Source organism: Pseudoliparis swirei, chromosome 15 (assembly GCF_029220125.1).
Source record: "Pseudoliparis swirei isolate HS2019 ecotype Mariana Trench chromosome 15, NWPU_hadal_v1, whole genome shotgun sequence".
In the NCBI taxonomy this organism is placed as follows: Eukaryota; Metazoa; Chordata; class Actinopteri; order Perciformes; family Liparidae; genus Pseudoliparis; species Pseudoliparis swirei.
Window position 1 is genome coordinate 4721772 of NC_079402.1, and position 23697 is coordinate 4745468.

The 23697-nt window shown below is 41.2% G+C and overlaps 1 protein-coding gene across 1 annotated transcript in view; it reads right to left on the bottom strand.

The window, feature by feature from the left end:
• Window positions 1-4417: 4417 nt before the first annotated feature.
• The window catches only part of si:ch211-127i16.2 (probable flavin-containing monoamine oxidase A), a 40824-nt gene continuing 21544 nt past the window's right edge, over window positions 4418-23697 (bottom strand). Inside the window, exons 9-12 of the mRNA XM_056431789.1 lie at window positions 21262-21420; window positions 15461-15547; window positions 13662-13762; window positions 4418-4909 (exon numbers count right to left, since the gene is read on the bottom strand). Of these exons, the coding sequence (XP_056287764.1) occupies window positions 4579-4909; window positions 13662-13762; window positions 15461-15547; window positions 21262-21420 (678 nt within the window). The 3' untranslated portion in view covers window positions 4418-4578. The remainder of the gene's footprint in view (window positions 4910-13661; window positions 13763-15460; window positions 15548-21261; window positions 21421-23697) is intronic.

Sequence of the window (23697 nt, forward strand, 5' to 3'; positions counted from 1 at the left end):
AATAATTTTATCTAAAACAACCTCCCGCTATAAGCCTAAATTAAGTGCAATGAGACCATCAGACTTGTCATCCAAACTCAAACAATATTTACCATTCCACATTTCAGTAAATGCATACATTTTCGTTACTGCCTCAAAATAAATAAATAATGATAATAAGCTACGTGAAAGCAATATTTATTCCAGGGTGGCTGACTTGCATTATGGTGCTCTTGTTTTGCCACGCCAGCCACATCATCTTCAAAAATAAGTTGTTTATGGTCACAAATATTGATAAGACTGTGCTGCAGCATATGCATTTATAAAGTTGTTGCTGTTGCCCGAAGGCAAACACCAAGGCTAGTGCTCTGACGGGTGTTCAGAGGGGACAATGATAACAGCAACTTTACTTATGTAAAACAAATGGGGACAACAACTAAAACAAAGTTCACTTTGCAGGGTGTTCGTGAAATATGCCCATCTGTCTTTCCTGTTTTTAAATCTGTGTACCACATTTCAGGCTTTCAAACATTCAAGGGCTGAGAAATTCATTACTGCATATGACCAAATGATCTTGGGAGCATCAACATAAACAAAACTGCCTTCTTTTATTCATATTCATTTATATTTCCTCTATGAAGATATGACTATTATATATGAAAAGCTTCTGCCTGCTGTGGCTCTTCACACTTTCCACAGGGAAATTGTCAAACTAGCCCCCATGTTGTGTTTTACGTGTTTAGACGAGGGATTACGATAACAGAACAAACTTCAAAATAAATGGAAGCTGTCGCGTAAGTTCATTGAGGAAGACGATACTTTAACATTCTTCTCCATGTTGCTGTTAAACAGGCCCCACCCACTCCCCACCCAGCCTTCACAGGCCCCTCCCCCTCCCCGCTAGGGGCTTTATCTTGCTGCAGACGCCCCTCTATTACACACCTCCCTCTAGAGTCTAAGCGCCACATGTTCTGGGAATGTTCACATTCAATAAACTAGAACGGGCACTCAGTAGAGCGCATACCTTCGCATATCACAAGATTGGGCATTGAATTATGAATATTTTGGCATTAGTTGCATGCCAATTGGATAAAAATTGACCGTGCTATGGTAAAAAGAAGATTTTGACCTTTCCATGACCTTGACCTTTCACCCGATTGATACCAAAATCGAATCAAATGGTCCCCGGATAATAACCAATCATCCCACCAAATGTCATGCCATTCGGTTAAAAAAAAAAATTTGTTATGAGAATAACACGCATACAAATAAATAAATACACTGCGATCAAAACATAACCTTCCGCATTTTCAATGCGAAGGTAATAAGTCAATCAGTTATTATGTCAATAATTTTTTTTAAATTCAAAAGCAAATGTGAAGGAAACAAATTATTACTAAATAATAAATAGAATTTAAAAAAATCCCACCTGTTAACTGTCTTTCACAGGATAATTGATCAGACAATGATGTAATAATTATGCTGGAAAGCGGGAAATGTACATGTAACATGCAGACAACAGAATATTTCCCGTGGATTTATACAGCTTCTCCGTGTTGTTGTTCTGAATTTAAATAACCTGACAATAACATAGGAATGGAACAATATTTAACACAATTATATTATCAGTCTCCTGATTGGTCATTCCCTTTACCTGCTCTCAATCACAGCCAACCCCACTTACTGTATAAGCTCCCCTGTGGTCCATTTTCTGGAGCCCGGTTGTCTTTGTTTCTACCTTGTGTGTGTGTGTGAGTGTGTGAGTGTATTACTTTCCAGCAGTATATTCCCACGTCAGCATTATGGTTTTTTTGGGACTCTGCATTAATCTTTGTTTCTGATCCTTGTCAGATGTGTTTGCCTTCCCAGACTGACCCCCAGTGTGTGACCTTTGACCTTGTGAAGACCTCGTCTGTTGCCTGCCTTCGTCTCCTGTGTCATCCTCTGCGAGTCCTTCTATTGTTACCTCTAATGTGAATTAAATCTCTGTACGTGGACTGGCTAGCTCATTGTCCCCAGACCCACTGCGGCGGATTAGTTCCACACGGATAAACACTCTTAGCCCTGTTGTCGACACCGGGCTGTTGTTAGCGCTGAGCTATTTTGATCTATACCTTTTTTTTCTCCTTTAAAAAAAATCTCGGGTACCAATTTCGAGCCAGAGTGCAGATGCAAATGAGTGCATGAGTGCATCTCTGCTGGAGGTGTTGGGTCAGACACTGTTCAATTTCACGAGCGAGCTCTGGTGCTCACAGTGCTTCTATGTAAAAAAAAAAAAATTTAATCCATGGCCAGGATTAAGTGTAATCCCCATGGTTACAGATGTGGTCGGTAAGTGTAGCTCACTGTGCGTTGCAAGTATCATGAGAGAGGGACAAATCACACATTAAATGAACAGTGCACACACACACACACACACACAATCTGCAATTCCCCTTAGATGTCCAATTACCATGTGACAGAACCTCTTGAAAAGAGTCCATGAAGTCGATAAATGTACGTCACCCTTTTATCTTTTGTTCAGAAAACCCACCTGACGGCCGTCGCTCTCGAGACTGTCGATCAAAAAGGAAAAGACCGAGTCGGAGAGCAAATGGTCCACACACACAAAAAACAACTGACACGTTGTAGATGTCGGTCTGGATTCAGCCTGGACCGGCTCTCATGAACCCAGAGAGAACAGGCGGCCGATCCAGCGCCAGCCAACGATAACAAAGACAAATAGCCGGCCGCGGTTGCCAGTGGAATGGCGTCCTGTGATCGGTGGGTGTTGGAGACGCCAACTCCAACGAGAAGCCGCGGACAAAAACCCTCTCCGTCGACTGTGGAATCAAGCGATGGCGATTTAATCACTTTCTCGGTGACGTGATCGTTGTGCGACTTGTTCATCCATCTTTTGCCCATTTGGACCGTCTGCCGGTGGTTCTGTGGGTTTACGGGCCGCACATGTGGCTCCGAGGCCGCTCGGCAGCTTCTATGGCTCTGGGACACAATCCGAGGTATGAAAAGATCCTTATTTTTTTCACCACAGCAAGGTCGTTTAAAAGCAGCAGCAGATGATCTGCCCCTGACCCCTTTGAGCAGACAAGCACAACCGACTTATCACGGTCACGATATTAAATAAGTAAAAATAAGATGGGATGTTTCATTTTTATTTGGTCAACAAGAGAGAAAATACTTAAAAACCTCATTTAAATTAAAAATACAGTAGATTTTTTGTATTAGTATTTATTAAAAATACAGTAGATTTTTTATTACTACTGATTAAAATAAAAGTACAGTTTATGTATTAGTATTGATTAAAAATATAGTAGATTTTTTGTATTGGTATTGATTAAAAATACAATAAATTTTTTGTATTAGTATTGATTAAAAATACAATAAATTTTCTGTATTAGTATTGATTAAAAATACAATAATTTTTTTGTATTAGTATTGATTAAAAATACAGTAATTTTTTTGTATTAGTATTGATTAAAAATACAATACATTTTTTGTATTAGTATTGATTAAAAATACAGTACCTTTTTTGTATTAGTATTGATTAAAGAAACGCAATGATCTACACATTCTCGGTCAATACAGATGGATTTGGACATACCATATTAATATGGTGTATCCAACCCCCTCTGTATTGACTGAGTGTGCAATCTATAATAATATTCTAAGATGCATTGAAAATGAACCCAATTGAGTTATTTTCTTTCTAACTTGAAATATATATGAAAAACAGGACAGAAAAGCGAGTTGCGTATAAATATTAACTTTTCGCTGCACTCAAAGAAATGACTCATTGGATGAACTCAATTAAATTGTTGGCAGGTTTTCCATCCAATAATTATATGCAACTCCAACTCAAATTTAGCACATCAGTGCAATACAATGTAATTAAGTTAGTCCAACTCATTTGTATCAAATACATCTAAAATAAAATAACGATATTCATTAAATTAAATTAATTTATGATTATCCAACTCAAAATATAAACTAACAAAATATGCAAACTCCACACAGAAGGACCACCCCGACTGGGAATTGAACCCACGGCCCCCTGGTTTTGAGGAAACAGTGCTAGCCACTACACCACCGTACAGCCCTGAAAGTGTGTTCACCTCATGTAAACAAATGATTTTCAGAAAGCGCATACGCAAAGGGTAGTCCTCAATGAAACACATTTATTTTGAGTTGATATGCACACCATCTAACCTAAATAAATCTAATAAATGAAAGTATTCATACATTTTGTGTAACACCCATTAAATATAAACATCTATTTTTGTAATTGATTTATTTAAATGTATCAAACAATATTTAAATGTGTCACCTCGAAGAAGGGCTTGAATCGTTTTTGTGAGTGTAACCTAAATAAATCTAATAAATGAAAGTATTCCTACATTTTGTGTTACACCCATTCAATATAAATATCTTCGTTTTGTAATTGATTTATTTAAATGTGTCACCTCTAAGAAGGGCTTGAATCGTTTTTTTGAGTGTGCAAAGAAAGGGAACGCGTCAGATAATAAGAGCGTGGAGATCAACTTTTCATTGGTTGTTCATTTTCTCCGAGTCAAAACCAAACACGTGTTTCACAGGTTTCTGCTACAATACAAATTTATTTTGCAATACATCCGTTACGTGTGTTTTGACCTTCAGCAAAGCGTTCTGGTTGTGAGCCAGCAGGAGGACGCCGCCCACCGCCAGCGCCGCCACCACCAACGCTCTGGCTGCGGACGGGCGCTTGATTTTAGCCGCTGGCGTTTGCTCGACGCCCCCCTCCACAGTTTGCCGAACCGCTTCCTGCTCCTCCGGGGTCAGGGTCACGGGGCAGAGGTCGGCCAGGACCTCCAGAGCCGCTCGCTGACCGGCTTGTACCGCGCCGCTCATGTAGCCGCACCACAGGGTGGCCGTCTCTGTGCCGGACCAGTGGATCCTGTGAATCAAGGAAATCAGTGAGACGAATACTGAACGTAATATTAATAATAATATTAATAATTCTATCTCTTTGGTTCATTGCATCCCGTAAAGCAAATTGATATTGTGTCTCAAGCTATTAAACATACGTTGAATTATTACCTTCACATTGAAAATGCGGAAGGTAATATTTTGATCGCCGTGTATTTATTTATTTATTTATATGCGTGTTAATCGCATAACAAAAAAAGTTTTAAACCGAATTGCATGGAATTTGGTGGGATGCTTGGTTATTATCCGGGGACCATTTGATTTGATTTTGGGATCGATCGGGTCAAAGGTCAAGGTCATGAAAAGGTAAAAATCTTCTTGAATCGCATGAAATTTGGTGGGATGATTGCTTATTATCCGGGGGCCATTTGATTAGATTTTGGGATCAATCGGGTCAAAGGTCAAGGTCAAGGAAAGGTCAACATCTTCTTTTCACCATAGCACGGTCAATTTTTATCCAATTGGCATGCAACTAATGCCAACATGTTCATAATTCAATGCCCAATCTTGTGATATGCGAAGGTATGCGCTCTACCGAGTGCCCATTCTAGTTACATATGAATCTGACATCATGTCTCTGTGCACTGACATTTGCATGTACGGGTTAGACCCAGCCGTCGTGTGTGTGTGTGTGTGCGTCACCAAAATAAGAATAGCGCTGGTCCTTCAAGGTCAGCCCACCTTAAGAATTCAGATTCAATAGTATCATTTAAACTCCATCTCAAAACACATTTGTTTGAATTAAATATTCTATGACCTGCTTTTTTATTTATTTAGTTATTGTTAATTATTTAGAACTTATTAGTTTTTTTATTGCACAAACTTTGACTGTGTATTGTACTTTGCACTTTCAACTGTTGATATATTTTGGCCCTTGTTATCATCAAATTGTTTTAATTGACTACTGTACGGTGGCGCCCGTGGGTCAGTGGTGAGCAGGTCAGTCTCCCAATCACAGGGTTGGTAGTTCAATCCCCGCCCTAGTCGATGTGTCCTTGAGCAAGACACGACCCTGAAGAAGCTCCCTGTAGCTGATTCTAAGTCAGCTAAATGACACGTACTGCACTCTGTGACATGTGCCTGTGCTAAGTAAAATAAAACCTTTCCTTACTTTACTGAAGTAAACCTGGCTGCTTCAGGTCATGAGGATTTACTCACTGACAGACTTGAACCGTGTACTTCTTCATTCAAGCTTTAACGCTACTGACTTCACGCTCACACACTCCCTCAAAGGGACTTAATGCACGCTAATGTTTAAGAACACGGCCTCGAAGTTTGCTGCTTGTATAACGGATCTTAGTTTTTTCAAAAAGCCCTTTTGCAAAATGCTGCGCCTTTTTATTCCCTTTTTATTTTGCTCCGCAACAAAGTCAAGGACTTCTTTATAAACCTTGTGACTTTCTGTCCACGGTGCCCGAGGTTGTTAACGCGAGTTCACAGCCTCCGAGTTAAAGATACCACAGTGGAGTAAGCAGACTGCGAAGAGCACGGGGAGAATGAACCATGCTGGTCAGGGGTGCTCACACGCTTTCAGCATGCGAGCTACTTATAAAATGACCAAGTCCAAATGATCTACCTACGCGGGGGGGGGGGGGGACTTTTTTTTTGTTCCGTCTCGTCAGAGCCGTCCGGTGGTGTGTTCCTCTCCTCACATCAACACGCGCATCGGGACGGAGCAAAAAAAAAGTTCATTTTGACTTGGTCATCTCATAAGTAGCTCGCCGAGAAGTGTTAACGCGACATGTAGAGACAGAAATGACATGCTGTTGTGTAGATACGATCAACAACAGACGGCTGTTTGGTTTAACAAAAGAACAAAGACGTGCTATAGAGAAGGGGGGGGGCGGGTAGAGATGTGTACTTTTCGAGACCAAGCTTTTCACACAATTGATTTAATTAGTCATGAAACATCCATGTAATTATAACACAATAGATATCACAAGTGAGTGCAAGTGACTTTTTTTTCTTTTCGCTCCGTCCCTATGCGCGCAGACACGCTGGCATCGGAGCTTTGCGGCGCGCGAGACCCCTACTTCTGCTGTAATCTGGCGCTATAGAGAAGATTACAGGGTGGCGGGCGGAGATTTCAGGGGGGCGGGCCAATTTTTTTTAATGTCATGCGATCTACCAATACGACGCCGCGATCGACCGGTAGGTCGCGGCGATCGACTGGTAGATCGCGATCGACGTATTGAGCACCCCTGGTGTAGGTATAACAATGCAGTCTTTGGCAAGCCGTAATACTGGCCTTCCTGAGGGAAGATCATTTGACTAAACTTTCTAGGTACCTGGTTCCCACCAACTGATTCTATACTTTTACATCTACGTAGTATAAGACGCAAGCCCTTCCCCCAACTCCTCATTGGAAGGATAGCGTACACGTCTCGTAGATTACTGCTCATGTATTCACTAGCCCAGTGGTTCTCAACCTTTTTTTAAGCGATGTACCCCTTGTGAAATATTCTTTTACATAACCATTTTTAAAGGATTTCTTAATGGATTTTAAAAATAAATCTCACAGACCCCCCCTGGAGTGCTTTAAAGTACCCCCAGAGAACCGCTGCACGAGCCCATCGTGAAGTTATACGACACCAGCTCCCGCCCCTGTGCATGCCTCATCACTCAGAGGGAGGGAGAGGCACGCGTCCCCGGAGCACATTTAATCTGGCCGGAGTCCTTTTAATTAATTTATGGTCACCGAACAGCAAAGTTCGAGGCATCGGCGGCCAAACGTCTGACTCGGGACTCGGTGTACACACTTCTCCAGGGCCCTGTTATTTCCATGATGTGTAATGCCGACGTTGCATCATTACTTCAGTTCGCAGAATTGTTCGATTAGAATAACGGCCCTTTTATGAAATGTCTGGATGTTTGTGTACATTGTTAACCGTTCTGCCCGATATCGGGTCAAACTGCAGAGCCGACATTGGTAGCAGCAGAGTTTATCATTTTTGTCGTGGGTGCAGAATTACAATAGTTATGTTCAACATTGTTTTACTGAAGGTCACATGCTTAGATTTACAGTTATTTATTTATTATTTGTTGCCGTGTGTGTATGTTTATGTATGTCTTTGTGTATGTATATGTGTCTATATGTATATATATACTGTATATATATATATGTATATATATATGTATATATATACTGTATATATATGTATGTGTGTATATACTGTGTATGTATGTGTATATACCTGTATATGCATATGTGTATATATATATATAGATATATATATATATAGATACGTACACAAAACCCCATAAATAAAGTTGTACACATTTCATACTTCAGACAAAAGAATCAGGTGGTTGTTATGGGAACCATCTCTTTCCTGCTGTGACACTTTACAGACTAAACAATGGTTCTCATCTTCCCACTTTCCCCCTAAATACACCTTTATTAGACATGGAACACTACTTTAAGGGTTTATTTCATGTCTCTCCTAATAAACATGTACTATACTACTTCTAATAGACTGTCTGTCTGACAGAGTGACACACACCCTGTTTCATCCCAATCTCAGACACACACACTCTTTTTCTAACTACCCCACCTGTGCGAGAAATACAGTCACTATTTCGAAGGGAACCTTTATTTTTCCCGCGGGAAAACTCCACCCACACTTAGCGGGGGAGGGGCCAAACATACAAAATGGTTGCTTAGAAGTCCTACAACATCACACTCTGGAGATACATACGACTGCACCAAGAGGATGACTGCGCGGGGCCTTTGGTCATCTTCTAAAATATAATTGATGTATCTTAACACGATAAATAAACATAACTAAACGTTCCTTTCAATACGATGTATGTTAGGCTAATGTCCGCTAACGCGCTAGTGATCTGTCAACGACACTAATTGTCTAATTTCAGTTTCAAGTAATGACTCGGTTGTTACTTTCTCTGCTTTCTCTGATCGTGTTTTGATATGTTAGTAATTTTGTGTATGATCAGTTTGAGTTATGATGGTAGCAGTCACACAATTGCAGATTCAGCTTGAGCTAAACCTTTGGCTGTTTTCAAATCAGGCCCAGAGGAGTGTACAAGGCTCCTGGATAAATCACAGCCAACCCAATTATTTTTTACACAACTCTTTGTCCTTGGTCATGGTGGCCACAGCACTTAAAAGAATAAACTTCATAATTCTCAAAATGATGACCCTTTGCTTTTTTTATGAACAGCATTTACTTGTACTTTTACTTTCAATACGTAAGTACATTTAATATCAGAAAATTACTTTTGATACTTAAGTACAGTAAATATCAGATACTTTAATCCTTTTCTCAGTAGTATTCTCATAGATGACTTCCACTTATATGGTTTATATATATATGTTTGATTTATACATGTTTGATATTTATATATTTAGATATATATTTTTTTATATGTTTTATATATATATATACATATGTATTTTATATCTTTTTTTCTTACATATATATTTATATATAAGAAACATACTATATGTATTTTATATATTTGTATATATATAAATATTTATATATATAAATATATATATATAATTACAGTATATATAAACATATAAAACATATAGTGTGTATGTGTTGGACCCTAATTCCAGGAAGACCAAAGCAGATTCTGCACTGGCAAGGAATAAAAGTTCCAGGGATAATTCACGAGCTGTTCCTTGTCTATCCACAGTGAGAGCTGTGGGCGTGTACTCTGCATTAAGTCAATATGTGTCCATTGTAAAGCCCTCTGAGGTAAATTTGTAATTTGTGATATTGGGCTATACAAAATAAACTGAATTGAATTGGGTGTTGGCTTTGGCCATCGTTGTCCCTTTTTCACCAATCCTGATTCTCATGGACAGGAGAGTAACTGTTGAGTTTGGGGACCTCAGGCTTGCGCCACGACTCTTTGAGGATGATGTGGTTCTCTTGGCTGCGACATACTGTGACCTTCACTAAGCACTGGTGTGGTTTGCAGCTATGAGCGTGACTCATTCCAATCAGTCAGGAAAGAAAAATGTATAGTACCCTATGTTCTCTGACGTTTTAAAGCAGGGTACAATATATGTTTCACCTGTTTTCAGTAGGGTTAAACCGGTGTATACATTTTCAGATATTAAGACCAACATCAGTAATACCGAATTTGTGTGTGTCACAGTTGACTGAGCAGCAACAGTCAGTTGATAAACACACATATTATATTAATCAGGTTGTCACATAGCTTATCACCTAATGCAAGTTGGATTTTGGCTCCATGACATCGTCGGAAAGTTGCTGATGTCGGCTATTTTTATTTTTTTATTTGCCAGACGGTGTCATAATAACGAATGTCGGTTCAGCTGGTTTACATCAAATCAAACTAGTTTTAACTTTCACACTGAACCAGCACAACCATGGATTGAACCAACTCTGTTCTTTAATGCTGTGAACAAGAAATTGGATGAATAAGAAATCGGATGAATAGTCAGAAGTGAACTGAGGTTCAACGTGTGCCAAAGCTGCAATGATGCAATGATGCAGCTCCAAATGATGTCATGATTCTGCTGCGATTCCCGGAGCTCTTTAACGAGAGGCGAGTTCATGAACATTAGGGGAACAACTCCAGCGGATAATCCCATGTGATGATACAGTTAGCTTTTTCTGAAATAGAAATTTAGTTGGCTGCGGTCTTCCGTTACCATGGTGCCTGCCTCGGTGTGTTGGTGCACGTTGTGTTGTTTTTGTGATGTGGAGGATATTTTGTGCGGCAGGTCTGTGGACACTGGTCATGACATTTGACCTCTTGGATGATGTTTCTTTAAATCCATCCTGTGGTGCAAATGCCCTGTCGGGATTATGCTTCCAGACACAGTCACCAACAGATGTACAGGTCAGCGCTGCTATTAAACCTTATTGAGCGTCAGTCCATTTAACCATTGACCTTTCAAAATCTTCAACACCGCCCTGACTGAGCGGACCAAGAAACCAACTCTTGCAAAAACCGATGTTTTCTTGTTTTTCTCCATCATGGGGCAGTGTGAACACAACTTCGAGATATCCTGAAGTTATTTACACCAACTTTTTGCCAAACCCTTGAATATGCATATGAATTTGTCTTTCTATCACGTTGTCTATTCTTTCTGGCCTTTACCAACACCTCTGGGAAATATGTGGCACATTAGCTGCTAAACGCTCCACTATGTTCACCAGTCGTCTCTCGCTGTGTCAGTCTTTCTGCTGCTGAGCAGGAAGTGTTAGTTAAGCTTTTTTTTTACTGAAAGTGTCTGCCTTCGTGAAGAGAGAGTGAAAACGGGGGATGGTAAAAAAGCAGGTTGAAACTCTTATTTAAAATCCAAACAAGTTAGTATTGATCATTTGGTATTGTGAGTATGTTTCGTATGTAATTAAGATTATATGGACATGTCAGCATTGATTTTAGCTTAATGCAGCTAAGCTCCTCAACCACATCACCGAGGATCTGACATGGTCAACGAACACAGACACTCTGGTGAGAAAGGCAAGGCAGCGCCTCTACCACCTCAGGCAGCTGAGGAAATTTAAAGTTTCCCAGAGGATCCTTCCTTCTACTCTGCTCTGTAGAGGAGTCCTGACACAGGAAGCATCACAGCCTGGTTTGGCTGCTCTCAGGAGGAGAGGAAGGGAAGACAGAGAGAGTGTGCAGAGAAGGCACTACTGGCCACCCCACTCCCCACCCCCCTGCAGGACCACACCAGGAGGAGGAGAGAACCAGAGCAGGAGGGAGAGATCATGGATCCCACCCACCCAACAACAGACTGTTTGCCCTGTGCAGCCAGCAGGCAGGCGGCGCACCAAGACGAAGAAGAGAGAAGAGAGAGACGAGTTTTTTTCCTCAGGCCATCAGGATTGTGAACCCGACCCCCCAGGACCCCACATAGACCCCCACACACTGCACCACACACACACACACACACACACACACACACACACTTACTGTAAATATTGTGTTGTTTTTTTTGTAAGTGTGTGTACTTGTTGCCCACACATTCCTGCTGAGCATTGCCACTTTCACTGCACACCACTGTGTGTGTGTGTGTGACAAAAAACAATGTATAGACATTCACTTTGAGCAAGCCCTTACATTTCTAATTCACCAGGAAGTTCTGAACAAAAGTTGCTCAGTGAAATACACGTATTAAGTACAGTCATATTAAGCTAAGGATAGGTGTTAGTAATGATGATTTATTGCCGAGTTTTTACATGTTGGTGTACGTATTCAGACATTGCCCTTTTTAAGAAGCAGAGGTCTATAAAAACACGGCAACATAATGTAACACTACTTTTTTTGGGGCTCCCTGAGGAATTTGGGGATGAGGAGAAGAGTTGCTGCTGACCTTCAAAAAAATCCAGAACGAAGGAGGACTAATCCTGAAATAGCTGAATGTATCCGGACGTCACTGTGTGAGGGATAAAGTGCTTAAGCCTGTGTAGATCACTTATGGAGAGCTCCACTTAGCGCCAGTTAGGTGCCACAACAAGACCTGGGCCAAATCATTGATATTCTCTGCACCGGTGTCTGAAATATGTGTGCAAAATATAAAAATGTGACATTGTCACAAAAGAAAAACATTTCAAAAACATCTCACATTGATCCAGTTTGACTCTGTATCGTAGTTTGACTGAACCAATCTTTCTCTGTTGGTCGTAACAATGTGAGGAGCAGCACAAACAACCATTGTTTTTGTTTCGAAAAATGTCCGCATCCAACACAAGCCGCTCGAGTTATTCTGCATATTGAACACGGTAAAGCATGAACCCACTGGGGTCGTTGTTTTCAGAGTTCTTGTATTTGTTCTTCTTTATTCTTACTCTTTCCTTGTCTCTACTCTCTCTCTAACCACACCTAGAATTGAGTGGGTTGGGTATTTGTGTACGCATATTTCATATTGAGCACAGGCGTTGTGTCCACAGAGGATTATTACTCTTTTTGTAAAAATGACACTACTGAGAATTCATACTTTCTTATTAAGCAAAATGCAGACTCTACTGGAATCTGCCGTGCCGTTATATACATTATGTCTGAAGCAGCAGCAGCAATTCTGTCAACCAAGCATGGGCTTGTTTTCATTACACAAGCTGGCTTGGAGTCAAAGTCACATTTTGTCCTTGAGGATCCATTTTCTATATGAGGTAGGAATGTGGATAAGGGCTACTGGCCCATGCTGCAGATTAAGTCATGTTATGTAATGAGCTCCCTCTGCTCCCCCACAGACTTAATGTCATTATGGAAATACAATACCTGCATCCTCCTCCTCCTCTTCCTCCACCTCTTGCTCTCCCCCTTTCAGCCGTGTGCCTGTCTGAACGGTCCATTAGAAATGGATTGGAGGAAGTTTTCCGATGAGAACACCATTGCTGACGACCTTCTGCCATTTCTTTAGAAACCTGACTTGCGTGTGTCCGCGAAAGGCATTATCACTCCCACGACTCATGATCTGTAGGCTCGTGTGCTCGTGAGTAATATGGGGTTGCCAGGGTGTAGACATTATAATACAGCACTATCTGTCATCCAGCAGCCGTAGACACTATCTCTTATACTGTCATCTCGTGTAATGATAGAATGGACTGAACTATGAAACCAAAAGGTCAGCTCTTGAAGAGAGTTTAAATGTCTCGAAATACACCGTACATTAGTTGTGGTGAGAGCCTGGAAGAAAGGGGACTGGTTTGGGTCCCGGGAGATGGAAAGGTGTGACGCCGTGGTGTGTTTGTCATCAGTGGGGTGATTACCTGCCACAGGGCTTCCTCAGGCTAGGGTGGTAATATGTTAGCATCCCTGGAGCCATAACGTTAACAGGGCAGCCCCCGCTGTAGTCCTCCTTAGCCCAGTCCTGTGAAGCAGCAGACACGTTAAATGGCATTTACTTGTTGTATTTAATGGCACAGTACGACAGCGTTGCTTTTTTTAGCGCCTCACACAGCGCCCCCACCCCACTCAGGCAATACTGAAAACTGCACGCCCCCGATATGCCTCAACTTCTATTGTTATTTAGGATAGATATCTAAAGGAAAATCTCCTATGATCACATAATAGACCCATTGATGTGTTTTGTATCACATAACTAGATTCTAAAAATGTACCTGCGAATATTGGGTCGACTGTGGGTCAGTGGTTAACCTTTTCAGCACCAAGCTTTTTTTAGGCCTCTGCTACAAAAATCCTCTGCTCTAAAAATTCCATACCCAAACTAAAAAGGATGTATCTCTGCAACCACTAGGGCTATTTTAATCATTTTTACATTTCTACCTTTAAAAAAAAAAAAAATCTTTTGTTCTGATTTTTACATATCAGTATATATTTTACTGGGTAAAAGTAAATGAAGATGGCACACAGAAAAAATATTAAAATGTCAGGTCCGAATTGAAAAAAAGCACCAGGATGATTATATTTTTGGAATGAGGTCTGTCTTTCAATAAGGAGATTGGTGGTTCGAACCCCGCACTAGTCCATGTGTCCTTGAGCAAGACACTTAACCCTGTATTGCTCCCCTGTGTATGGATGTAACATGAAAAGTGTCTTTGAGTAACTTAAAAAGCGCTATATAAATTAGATGGATTATTATTATTAAATAAGTAATTGTTGGCTCGTAAAACATAAACTGTTCAGATGACTGTTTCAGATGAGTGGAATGAAACCCTTACATTAATTGGTAGGAATTATCAAGAACCTCTAATTCCTATTTGGCTCCCATAAAGTCTAACCAAATATGTTTTTTTTTTTAAAGTTATTGTTGTTAAAAATATGTTGACTCCCTACAAAGTGAAATTGCTATGTATCCTGCACCAGCACTGCCTTGAGTTTCCTCATGGCAGTTTTCCTTTCATAATCTTGCCTTTCAACAGTGAAGTGAGGCGTCAGGGGGCGAACACCATATGTCGACATGACTAATATGCCGTTTCACAGCCTGCGTCTGTATGCTGTGTTTCATGTAATGGAGCTACGTAGACGTTCTGTACAACATTAGGCATGCAAGAGATCTCCTCTCTATGTAATATGTTGGATTCCAGTAGTGTAGCGCACGTATAGTAGCTCTGGCTGCAACACATATCGTTTCGTTTTATAATCTGTCAAACACATGCTGACAAACACGTTGCGATATTGACCGCAATATAAACTAAACAGGCATGTTGGTCCACTGTCGCAGCTGCAAATGAGCGGCACAGCGAGAATTATGTTATATCTATATGTTTCCATAGTTGTTGTTGTATGGATCATGTCTTGAACGCCTGTGGTCCACATAAACACATTTGATGAATATGGATGAACAATTGTATTGCTAGAATACAAAATTACAGGTAATAGAAATGTAATGTTCAACTGTCAAGCTGAAACTTACTAACATAACAAACAGGGTTTCTCAGTGTACATTACATTATAAGTATATAAAACAATCCATTGGATTGCGTTTTACTGAAATATATGCAAGCCTTTGCAACACATGGTGGTAATTTTTTTTTGACTTTGGCACTAAAAACTATGCCTCAAACCAAATAATTTGTGTTTATTACATTATACATCGGCTACTTACTTTTTCTTCATAGTGGATGAAAGATGAAGCCTCAAGACCTAGGTATTGGACCAGACTGGAAAGCACTGCTTTTCTTCTCTCCCCACCCTGCGAACAGAAGGAAATGCCTGTGCCAACATGGTACTTACGATACACTCACTCATGACTCATGAAATATAACGGCAGGCTGCAAAAATGTGAATGCATATTCAAGTCTCAGTCCAAGCTGGACAAAGGGAGCAGCAGTCAATTTGAATAACTCAACACACGCTCCTGGTTTTCACCAGTTAACGTGGTGAGTTATGTGCAGAGCAGTTGGAGGACGAAAAAGACATATCTCCATAAAAATGCCGAAATATGTGATGTATTATCTCTACGATTCCCCATCCGCATGGCAGTTTAGCTTCATTTTCACACCTGTGCAATAATTTGGAGTCTCTCGATATATTTCATAGAAACAGATGAAAGAGTGGAATGAAGCATGGGTCTCAATTGCTTTCTTTTCGCAATTTATAAAAAAACAAATTATCTCACTGTTGATTTGTTGCAGGACTGCTAATAATGTCAGCTGAAATTCTGTAGGACAAATACCATTTGACATGTAACTCCAGCTTTGCAAACCAAAGCAATCAACACAATACAATTCCAACATAGTGAATTCAATTCAGTCTATTTGCCACCAGACAGGAGGCATCGTGACAGAGGCCAGACCAATGAGGCTAGGTCTTTGAGGCAGGAGGCACAGAGAAGGAGGCAGGGTCATTGGGAAGGAGGCAAGCTTTGGTCAAGCTTCAGACACAGCCAGGTCCAATGGACCCGATGAGGCGTGAAGTCACAAAGATTCTAGGGCGGAAGTAGAGTTAGTAATGTGCAATGGATAGATGTAAATTCATCCATCAGGAGAGAAAAAAGAGGAGATAGGTGCTAAGTGTATCCTAAAATGTCCCCCAGCAGCCTATAAGCCTATAGCAGCATATCTAGGGGCGGGACCAGGTTAAACTGATTCAGCCTGCACTATAAGACTATCAAAGAGGAAGTCTACTCTTACATGAGGTGACTGTGTCTCAAATGATTTGCGACTACTTTCTCAAGGATCTTAGAGAGGAAGGAAAGGTTAGAGATCGGTCTGTAATCAGCCAACACCTCTGGATCAACTGTGGGCTTCTTCAGGAGAGGTTTAATTACAGCTACTTTGAAGGAATGTGGTACATGGCCAGTTGGCAAAGACACATTGACAATTTCCAACAGAGGTGCCAATTAAAAGCAAATCGTCTTTTTAAGTAGCCTTGTCGGGATGGGAGCCAAGAGACAGGTAGACGGTTTAGAAGTAGAAACCAACAAACCGACAATTGGTCAAGGTTGATCAGAGAAAAGCATCCAAATATACACCAGGGCATGCAGCTATTTACAAGGCCACTCATGAGGACAGATCGGCACTGGTTGAGGGCAAAAAGTTATAATCTTTTAATTGAAGAAGTTCATGAAGTCATTACCACTGAGGTCTATAGGAATACACGGCTGCAAAGAGCTGTGGCTCTCTGTCAGCCTGGCTAGAGTGCTAAAGAGAAACCTGGGGTTCTTATTTTTCTCTATTACTGATGAGTACTAGGCTGCTCTGGCATCACGGAGGGCCTTCTTATATGTTTTAAGACTATCTCGCCAGACGAAGCGGGATTCTTCCAAATTGGTGGAACGCCATATGTCGCCTGGTACGAATAGTAGGTCAAGATATAACATAAATAACTGTGGCTTTGAGTTGAAAATACCGTGATTTTCAGAATTAAGCAAAGTAACAGTTATTCTCAGTCTATATGATGTCCTATTCGCACATACTATTTAATTTTTTTAAACATTTGACAACACAGTGATGTGTTAGGAATTCTTCACATTCAAAGACCTTTCCAATTAATTTCAAATGTGTCTTCCTCTTCCTTTTCATTCCGCTCCGTTATTCTTCTGCCTTTGCTATTGGTGCAGAAGTCACTCCCAATGTAAGCTGTAGTACTACTGCTATATTGTTCATGTAGCATAATAACTAACTGTCTCTATTTGTATGTAGCCCAACATCCACAGTCAAGGGCCTCACCTAACATTACATGAAGCTAAAGTGCTCCTAATGTTGTTCCAGGTCCTGCTGTAAAACGATGCTAAAGCCATGTAGACCTGCGCTGTCTTGACTGACTGAGCTCAATGGACCATGATTCAACCAGAAACTGCTCGGCTGGTAAGCCTGGAGCAACGCCCTGAGAGAGGACAGTGGGCGGACATATGTACACACCCAGAGTAAGTGTTTTCTTCTCTCTCTCTGATTCTGGTGTTGGTGGTATGGTGCAGGCCCTACCATTTGTTTGTCTCTCTTGTGGTGAAGGGTGGTGGGGTTCTCTACATTTTGTCATTTTCCTGTTTTGTGGTCAGACAGGGAGGTCAGTATTGTTATTCGTTCTCCATGGTAGGTCAGTGGGATCTTTTGTTTTTTAGCGCGTGGGGTTTTTGTTTTGTTTTTGGCCTGGGACCCCTGATGCTATTTCTTTTTGCTTGTTTAATTTTACCCCCTTTTAAGCTCTACCTCGTTTATGTATTTAACTTTTTGTTTGCCTTCTTCTTCCCTCCTCTATATATCATTCATTCTTTTGTTTGCGGCCTTGCCTTACTTAGAAAATCAATCAACATAGTTTAGGGGGGGGTGGGGGATATGGCTTGTATGGTATATTTTTTGTTTTGAATAGAATCCTTGGAACAACAGGGTGACAAGATGATGTATGATGTATTTGACCGTATGGCATTGGCATTCCTGGCTCTAGGCCGATGACTCCAAGGCTGCTGCTGCTGGACACATTAGTAGTAGTATGCCCTGCAGTTCAGGAGGGGCCCAGGCCTGAGCTGCGCGGAGGAAACTATTCTCTGTCGACCCACGGTTTGAGGTTTTCAATCTTCCTCAATCTCGTCGACACGATGTCCGATGCTTAAAGCAAATGGCTCTTGGAACTTGAGAACTTGAGCCAAAGGAGAGGAGAGAGAGAGAGGAGATTTACAAATTAAGTAAGCAGCGATGAAAGTGACAGAAAAAATGTTGAGTTACAAGTTAGTTACAAAAAGGGGGGAGGGCATTAACCAAAGTCTTCCTCAGTCAGTCAGATTCAAGTGTGTTAGTTCCAGCAGAAATATTGCTCCATCCTCCTCCCCGAAACTAAAAACCGAGGTCGCCTACTAGCGCGCGCCGTTTTGTGCACGCCTCCACCGCCTGCATTGGCCAAAGAGGCCTGGGCCTACAAGCAAGTTTGGAAGGGAGGCATGAAGGTGCACATGAAGTGCTTGAAGACAGTCTAAGGTATGACCAGGTAAAAAATGCTATACTTAGACTTATGAGCTGGTGCGGAAGCTATCCGACAACGTTTTCGTGGTCTGAGGAAATCTCCCCTCTTGTTGGTGTTGAGATGCGAGAAAAGGTGATGCTGTTTGACAGATGGTGCCTAGCCAGCAAAGTCACGGTTTAGTTCCTCATCCGGAATTTTTTGTGTTGGAGGAGTTTAGGAACTGTGTTCCAGGTCGGTGTACCTGTACCTAAATGAACAGAAAGCTGCAACTGTGCTGCTGTTGTGCTGTCTTTGGAGTTTGTTGCATTGACCCACAAGAGAGGGCTGAATGGGGGAAGGGAAATGGCAATAGCCCATAATAATAGCCCAACTTCTTCCTCTCTTTCCCACTTCCACCAAGCCCAAGTCAAAAAGTGAAGAAGCAGTGTGTGCATTGCCACAACACTGGTCGTCATGCTGCTGAACTTTACACTCAGCGCCCGCAACAGCCAAAACAGCCAGCCCAGCCATGTAATGCCAGCCAGGGGATTGGTTTGATCAAACGATGACTCTTCCCAGGGACAGGAGTGGAGAAGACCAGGCGGCGGTGGTTCGTAGTCTTTCATTCTCGCTGACCTCCTGCCTTTCAGCACTGACCCTCTTTGAAGCTAGTGCAATCAGACAAGGGCATTGAGATGGGTTACGTTACTGCCCCGCTACATCGGGTGCATTAGGTCAAAAATTAATTTCTGGGGTTTTTTGTGCTGCTGTTTTTTCTCCTTCCCTATTCCAGGGTTGAGTTCATTATGCAATGATATATAAAAATAACAAAAACGCAGAGAACCCCTCCCCAGCTCACCCAGAGAGAACAAATGGGGTGGCCCACTTCGCACATAATATAAAAATCAGAGAGAGAGAGAGAACTTACTCTGGTACATTACTATGTCGCCCACTAATTGGCTGATCCCTCTGGCGTTGCTCTCAGGTGGCAGCCTGACAGGATTACTGCTCACCCTCTTCCTGAAGAAAGCTGTCTAAATCCTAACAATGTCAATGCTCCAATTGAAGGTTGTGAGAATGAGACTCTTGCTCTACGCACATTACGGACGGATTATACACAACCCCGGGGGTCAAAGTCGTGTAGTTCACGGGAACATTCACTGCTTCCGGATGAGAGTCCTGATGCAGCCATGCTCCTCCACTGGTGAAGATTGGGTCAAATACACCTTATCACTGCCTTAAGCCAGTTCTCAAAGGAGATAACAGTGGAGCAATTTTAATCCACCCGACCCTCTGATGGGCTTTATGTACTGAACGGCATGCAATAAAATAGAACTCAGTGCAGTAACCTTGACTTATGCGTAGAAACACATGCACTGAACAATAACCAAAGCCTATAGAAGATCCACCCCACTTTTGCTGGACCCAAGGCACCCGGCAACAAAGCTCCTCGTCAAAAGCATAGATGAACATCTGCTGCACAGAGGACACAGATATAATAAGACATTACTAGATCTTGAGAGCACAACAGGCAATCGGACACCATCAATGTAATTGCCGTGCTCTGTTCAGTGCCAGACAGGTTGGAGCAAAGTAGTGATGGAGAGCTAAGCCAATGGTGCCGCAGATATCAGACATGCCACTGCTCCCCCTTCTATTCAACACATGTTAACTGGTCAAGATAAGGCGAGGCTCTGATAAACGTTGGGCTGCCATCTTCAAAAAACAAACGTTCACATCAAGCTCCTCAACTCCACAGATGCTGAAGCCGTCCTCCCTCCTCTCCCTCTTTTCTGTGCCAGATATGGTGGATCAAAGGAGATATTATCCAATTGTTTGTTTTTTCCATTGCTATTGGTACAGAAGTCCTTATTGATGTGAGTTGTAGTCCAACTGCTGTACTGTTCATGCACTCACTGTTAATCTGAGTTTCAGTGTGTGGGAAGGTAGCAATAGTAGTTACTGCAAGAATTGTTGTTTATCTGGAGAGAATGCAGATTTCTATGTTATATTATTTATTTAAGTGCTGTGGGATTTATATATTGCTAGTTATCATCAGCAGCAACAACTCACATACTGTATTTGCATTTCTTTTCTCATTTCTCTATTTCAGAAATTCTAGGAATATGCACCACTTCATTGCAAAATGGAAGCAATACAAGTTGGTAATAAATGTTCAGCAAAGTATTGAGATCAAACGAATGACTCTCTGACCAAAGCCCTGTAGTAGTCAAGTGTCCAACACATTCAAAAATGTCCAATCCCCGAAAATATGACCCAGAGGTAAGCTATTGAAAACTGTTATCTCACTAAGAAACTTGAAAGGTCAGGAATAGCTCTTGGCCATGGAATATGCCCTTCCACAAGTTGTGCCTATCTAGCAAACAGCTTATATCCATTATCCATGAAATGTTAATGAATTACTATAAACATTTAAACTGATGACCTGGGAAAAAGCTGTGTCATAAACAGCAAGTCATAAATAAATACTAATCATTTAAATCTGTGTACACAGTGATAACCCATTACCTCTTTGGAGCTCCATTGAGAAGCCTGCTGGCCGGCAATGAAGCCTACCAAGGCCGCATTACCACTGGGGCTGGTGGCATCGAAGGTAATACAGAATGGACACCCAGTAGAGGATCCTGCTACAATTTCCCCAGAGAAGCCCTTCTCCTTCCAAAAAGCCTGTAGAGAAACAGAGATAGTTCAGAGATTCATCATGTATTGGTGATTGCAGAAGCACAAAACCCATTTATGCTGCGTTCACACCAAAAACGTTTTTAAAAATTTGCGTGAGTAGATCCCATGCAAAGTCAATGCACAGAATGACGCGAATGGCGCCAATGATACGAATTGAGCTCAGCAAAAAAGTTGGTGAAAAATTCACCTGGCGCTGAGTTGCGAAAGCCAATCAGCATTAAGATGCTCCGTCGTTGGTGAATCTAACTGGCTGCTGGTACTCTAGTAGCGCTGGAAGCGGCAATTATTCAGACGTAGTCTGTGAAATTCACCGAGCTGTGTGAGCCTACGGGTGATGTCATGAACCCAAACACGAGGGCGTTAGATGTTCTGACGTTTTTGGGATTTCCACAACAAATATGAAGCAGAAATGGTGGTAATTTGTTCCGTGGTGGATTGCAGAAATTATGACCGTTTCCATGGAGTAAAGCCACGGAAATAAGCCACGCCCCCTCTAAGGTGCGAATGAAACTAATGACGCGAATAAACCACAACCTGTCGGGTGAGTAAACTCACGTGAGTAAAGCGTTGCGAAAATTTGCAACACTTTTGGTGTGAACGCAGCATTAGAAATCACTTGCACGCAAGTTGTATATCGAGTGCCAACTCTTTCTCTACAGACCTCTACCCGAAAGAATTTAACTGCACCAAAAAGCTCAAATCGAACCTCATTGTCACACAAAGGTCACAATAAACGGCCTTCACAACTAGTTCACTCACAAATCTAACTTGGCAGCCTTTAAGTATTGCGCTTGTGTCCGGACCAATCGGCTTCCTGGAAGGAGCGACTGACGTCTAAAAAAGCTGGTTTAGGTGTGTGTGACGCAACAACTCAATGAAAAATATGTTTTTTTGTTTTGCTCTTGCTACGACTGGCTTTAACAAGAGTTGATTGTTCATCCAAACACCTGCTAATTATTTTGTTTTGAAAGTGCTTGCCCTTTTCCAAATAGCTTCTCAGATGCATCACTATGACAAACCAAATGGCCCCTCAGGTAAAGCATCCTTGACCGAGCCACTGATTTCTGGTCAGCTAATTGGTCTCTGCTGGTTTTTGCACGAATCAGAATCTCTTCAAAGGGATCGACACTATAAATATTACACGTGTGAATTTGCATTTGAAATGTAGAAAAAGACAACGTTATATATAACTTAATTCAATACATCTGAGCCATTGTCTTCTGTGTAAGCCCAGAAACCACGAGCAGCATATGCCGTTCCCCTAATTAAGCTTAAACGGCATCTAAAACGGTTGGAAATATAGATTGGATTTATTTCAAATGAACCTTTGATGATTTTTGAGCCTGCAATTTACTTGTAGGTATTAAGTGTTTAACTAAATATGTAATATGCTCGATAGACTTAATCATCCTCATAGAGGGAATAGCGACCACAAAATACTTTCATTCTGAGACTGTTTGCTTTTATTATTGCTTTGCAGAGATTATGAATCAAAGATAGTGAAAAAGCATCTGCACCATTGTGTTATGTCAGGGATACTGCCTGTCGAGTTGAATATCTTAAGGAATGAATGGATGACAGGGAAGACACTATTCCTCATTATGAATTACCCCACTTATGTAAAAATCAAAGAAATATGATTGAGACCTTAAGATATTTTAATGCATTTTATAGTCAAATCTTTTCACAAGCCATAACTCAGTTTACCTAGTAACGCCTGGGAGTTTGCTAACATCTGGAACAATCAGGACCATATCATAAGTTTTCAATGCAATATGAATGAATACCAAATAAGGTCGGGTAGTGTACTTCTTCCAGCTTGTGTTAAAAGGGATAAGTCGATGAAATGATGTATTGAAGTCACTCATTTTCTTAATTAGAAATTAGCTTGTTACCGCGTGGAAAGAAAGTGTAAACTGAGGCTTTGACTGTGTCCCTGTTGCCATGGTTTCTCGTTATAGATACAGTAGCGCATTCATTTAGAATGGTAAAAAAATCATTGTAACTATTTAGAAGAAGTCCTATAACGGGGACACTCTGCAGCCAATCAGAATAAAGTATTCAGCCAGCACATGGTATGAATAGAAGTTCAGGTTGTTCTTTGGAAGAATACATATCATTGACAAAAAAAGTGGAGTATAACTATGTGGTAATAAACTACTAAATATAAAACAAACAGTATAATCTTGAGATCTGAATACCAGGAGCCAAGATGACAATACAATGATAACTACTGACACGTTATGTTGTATGTAGGAACAG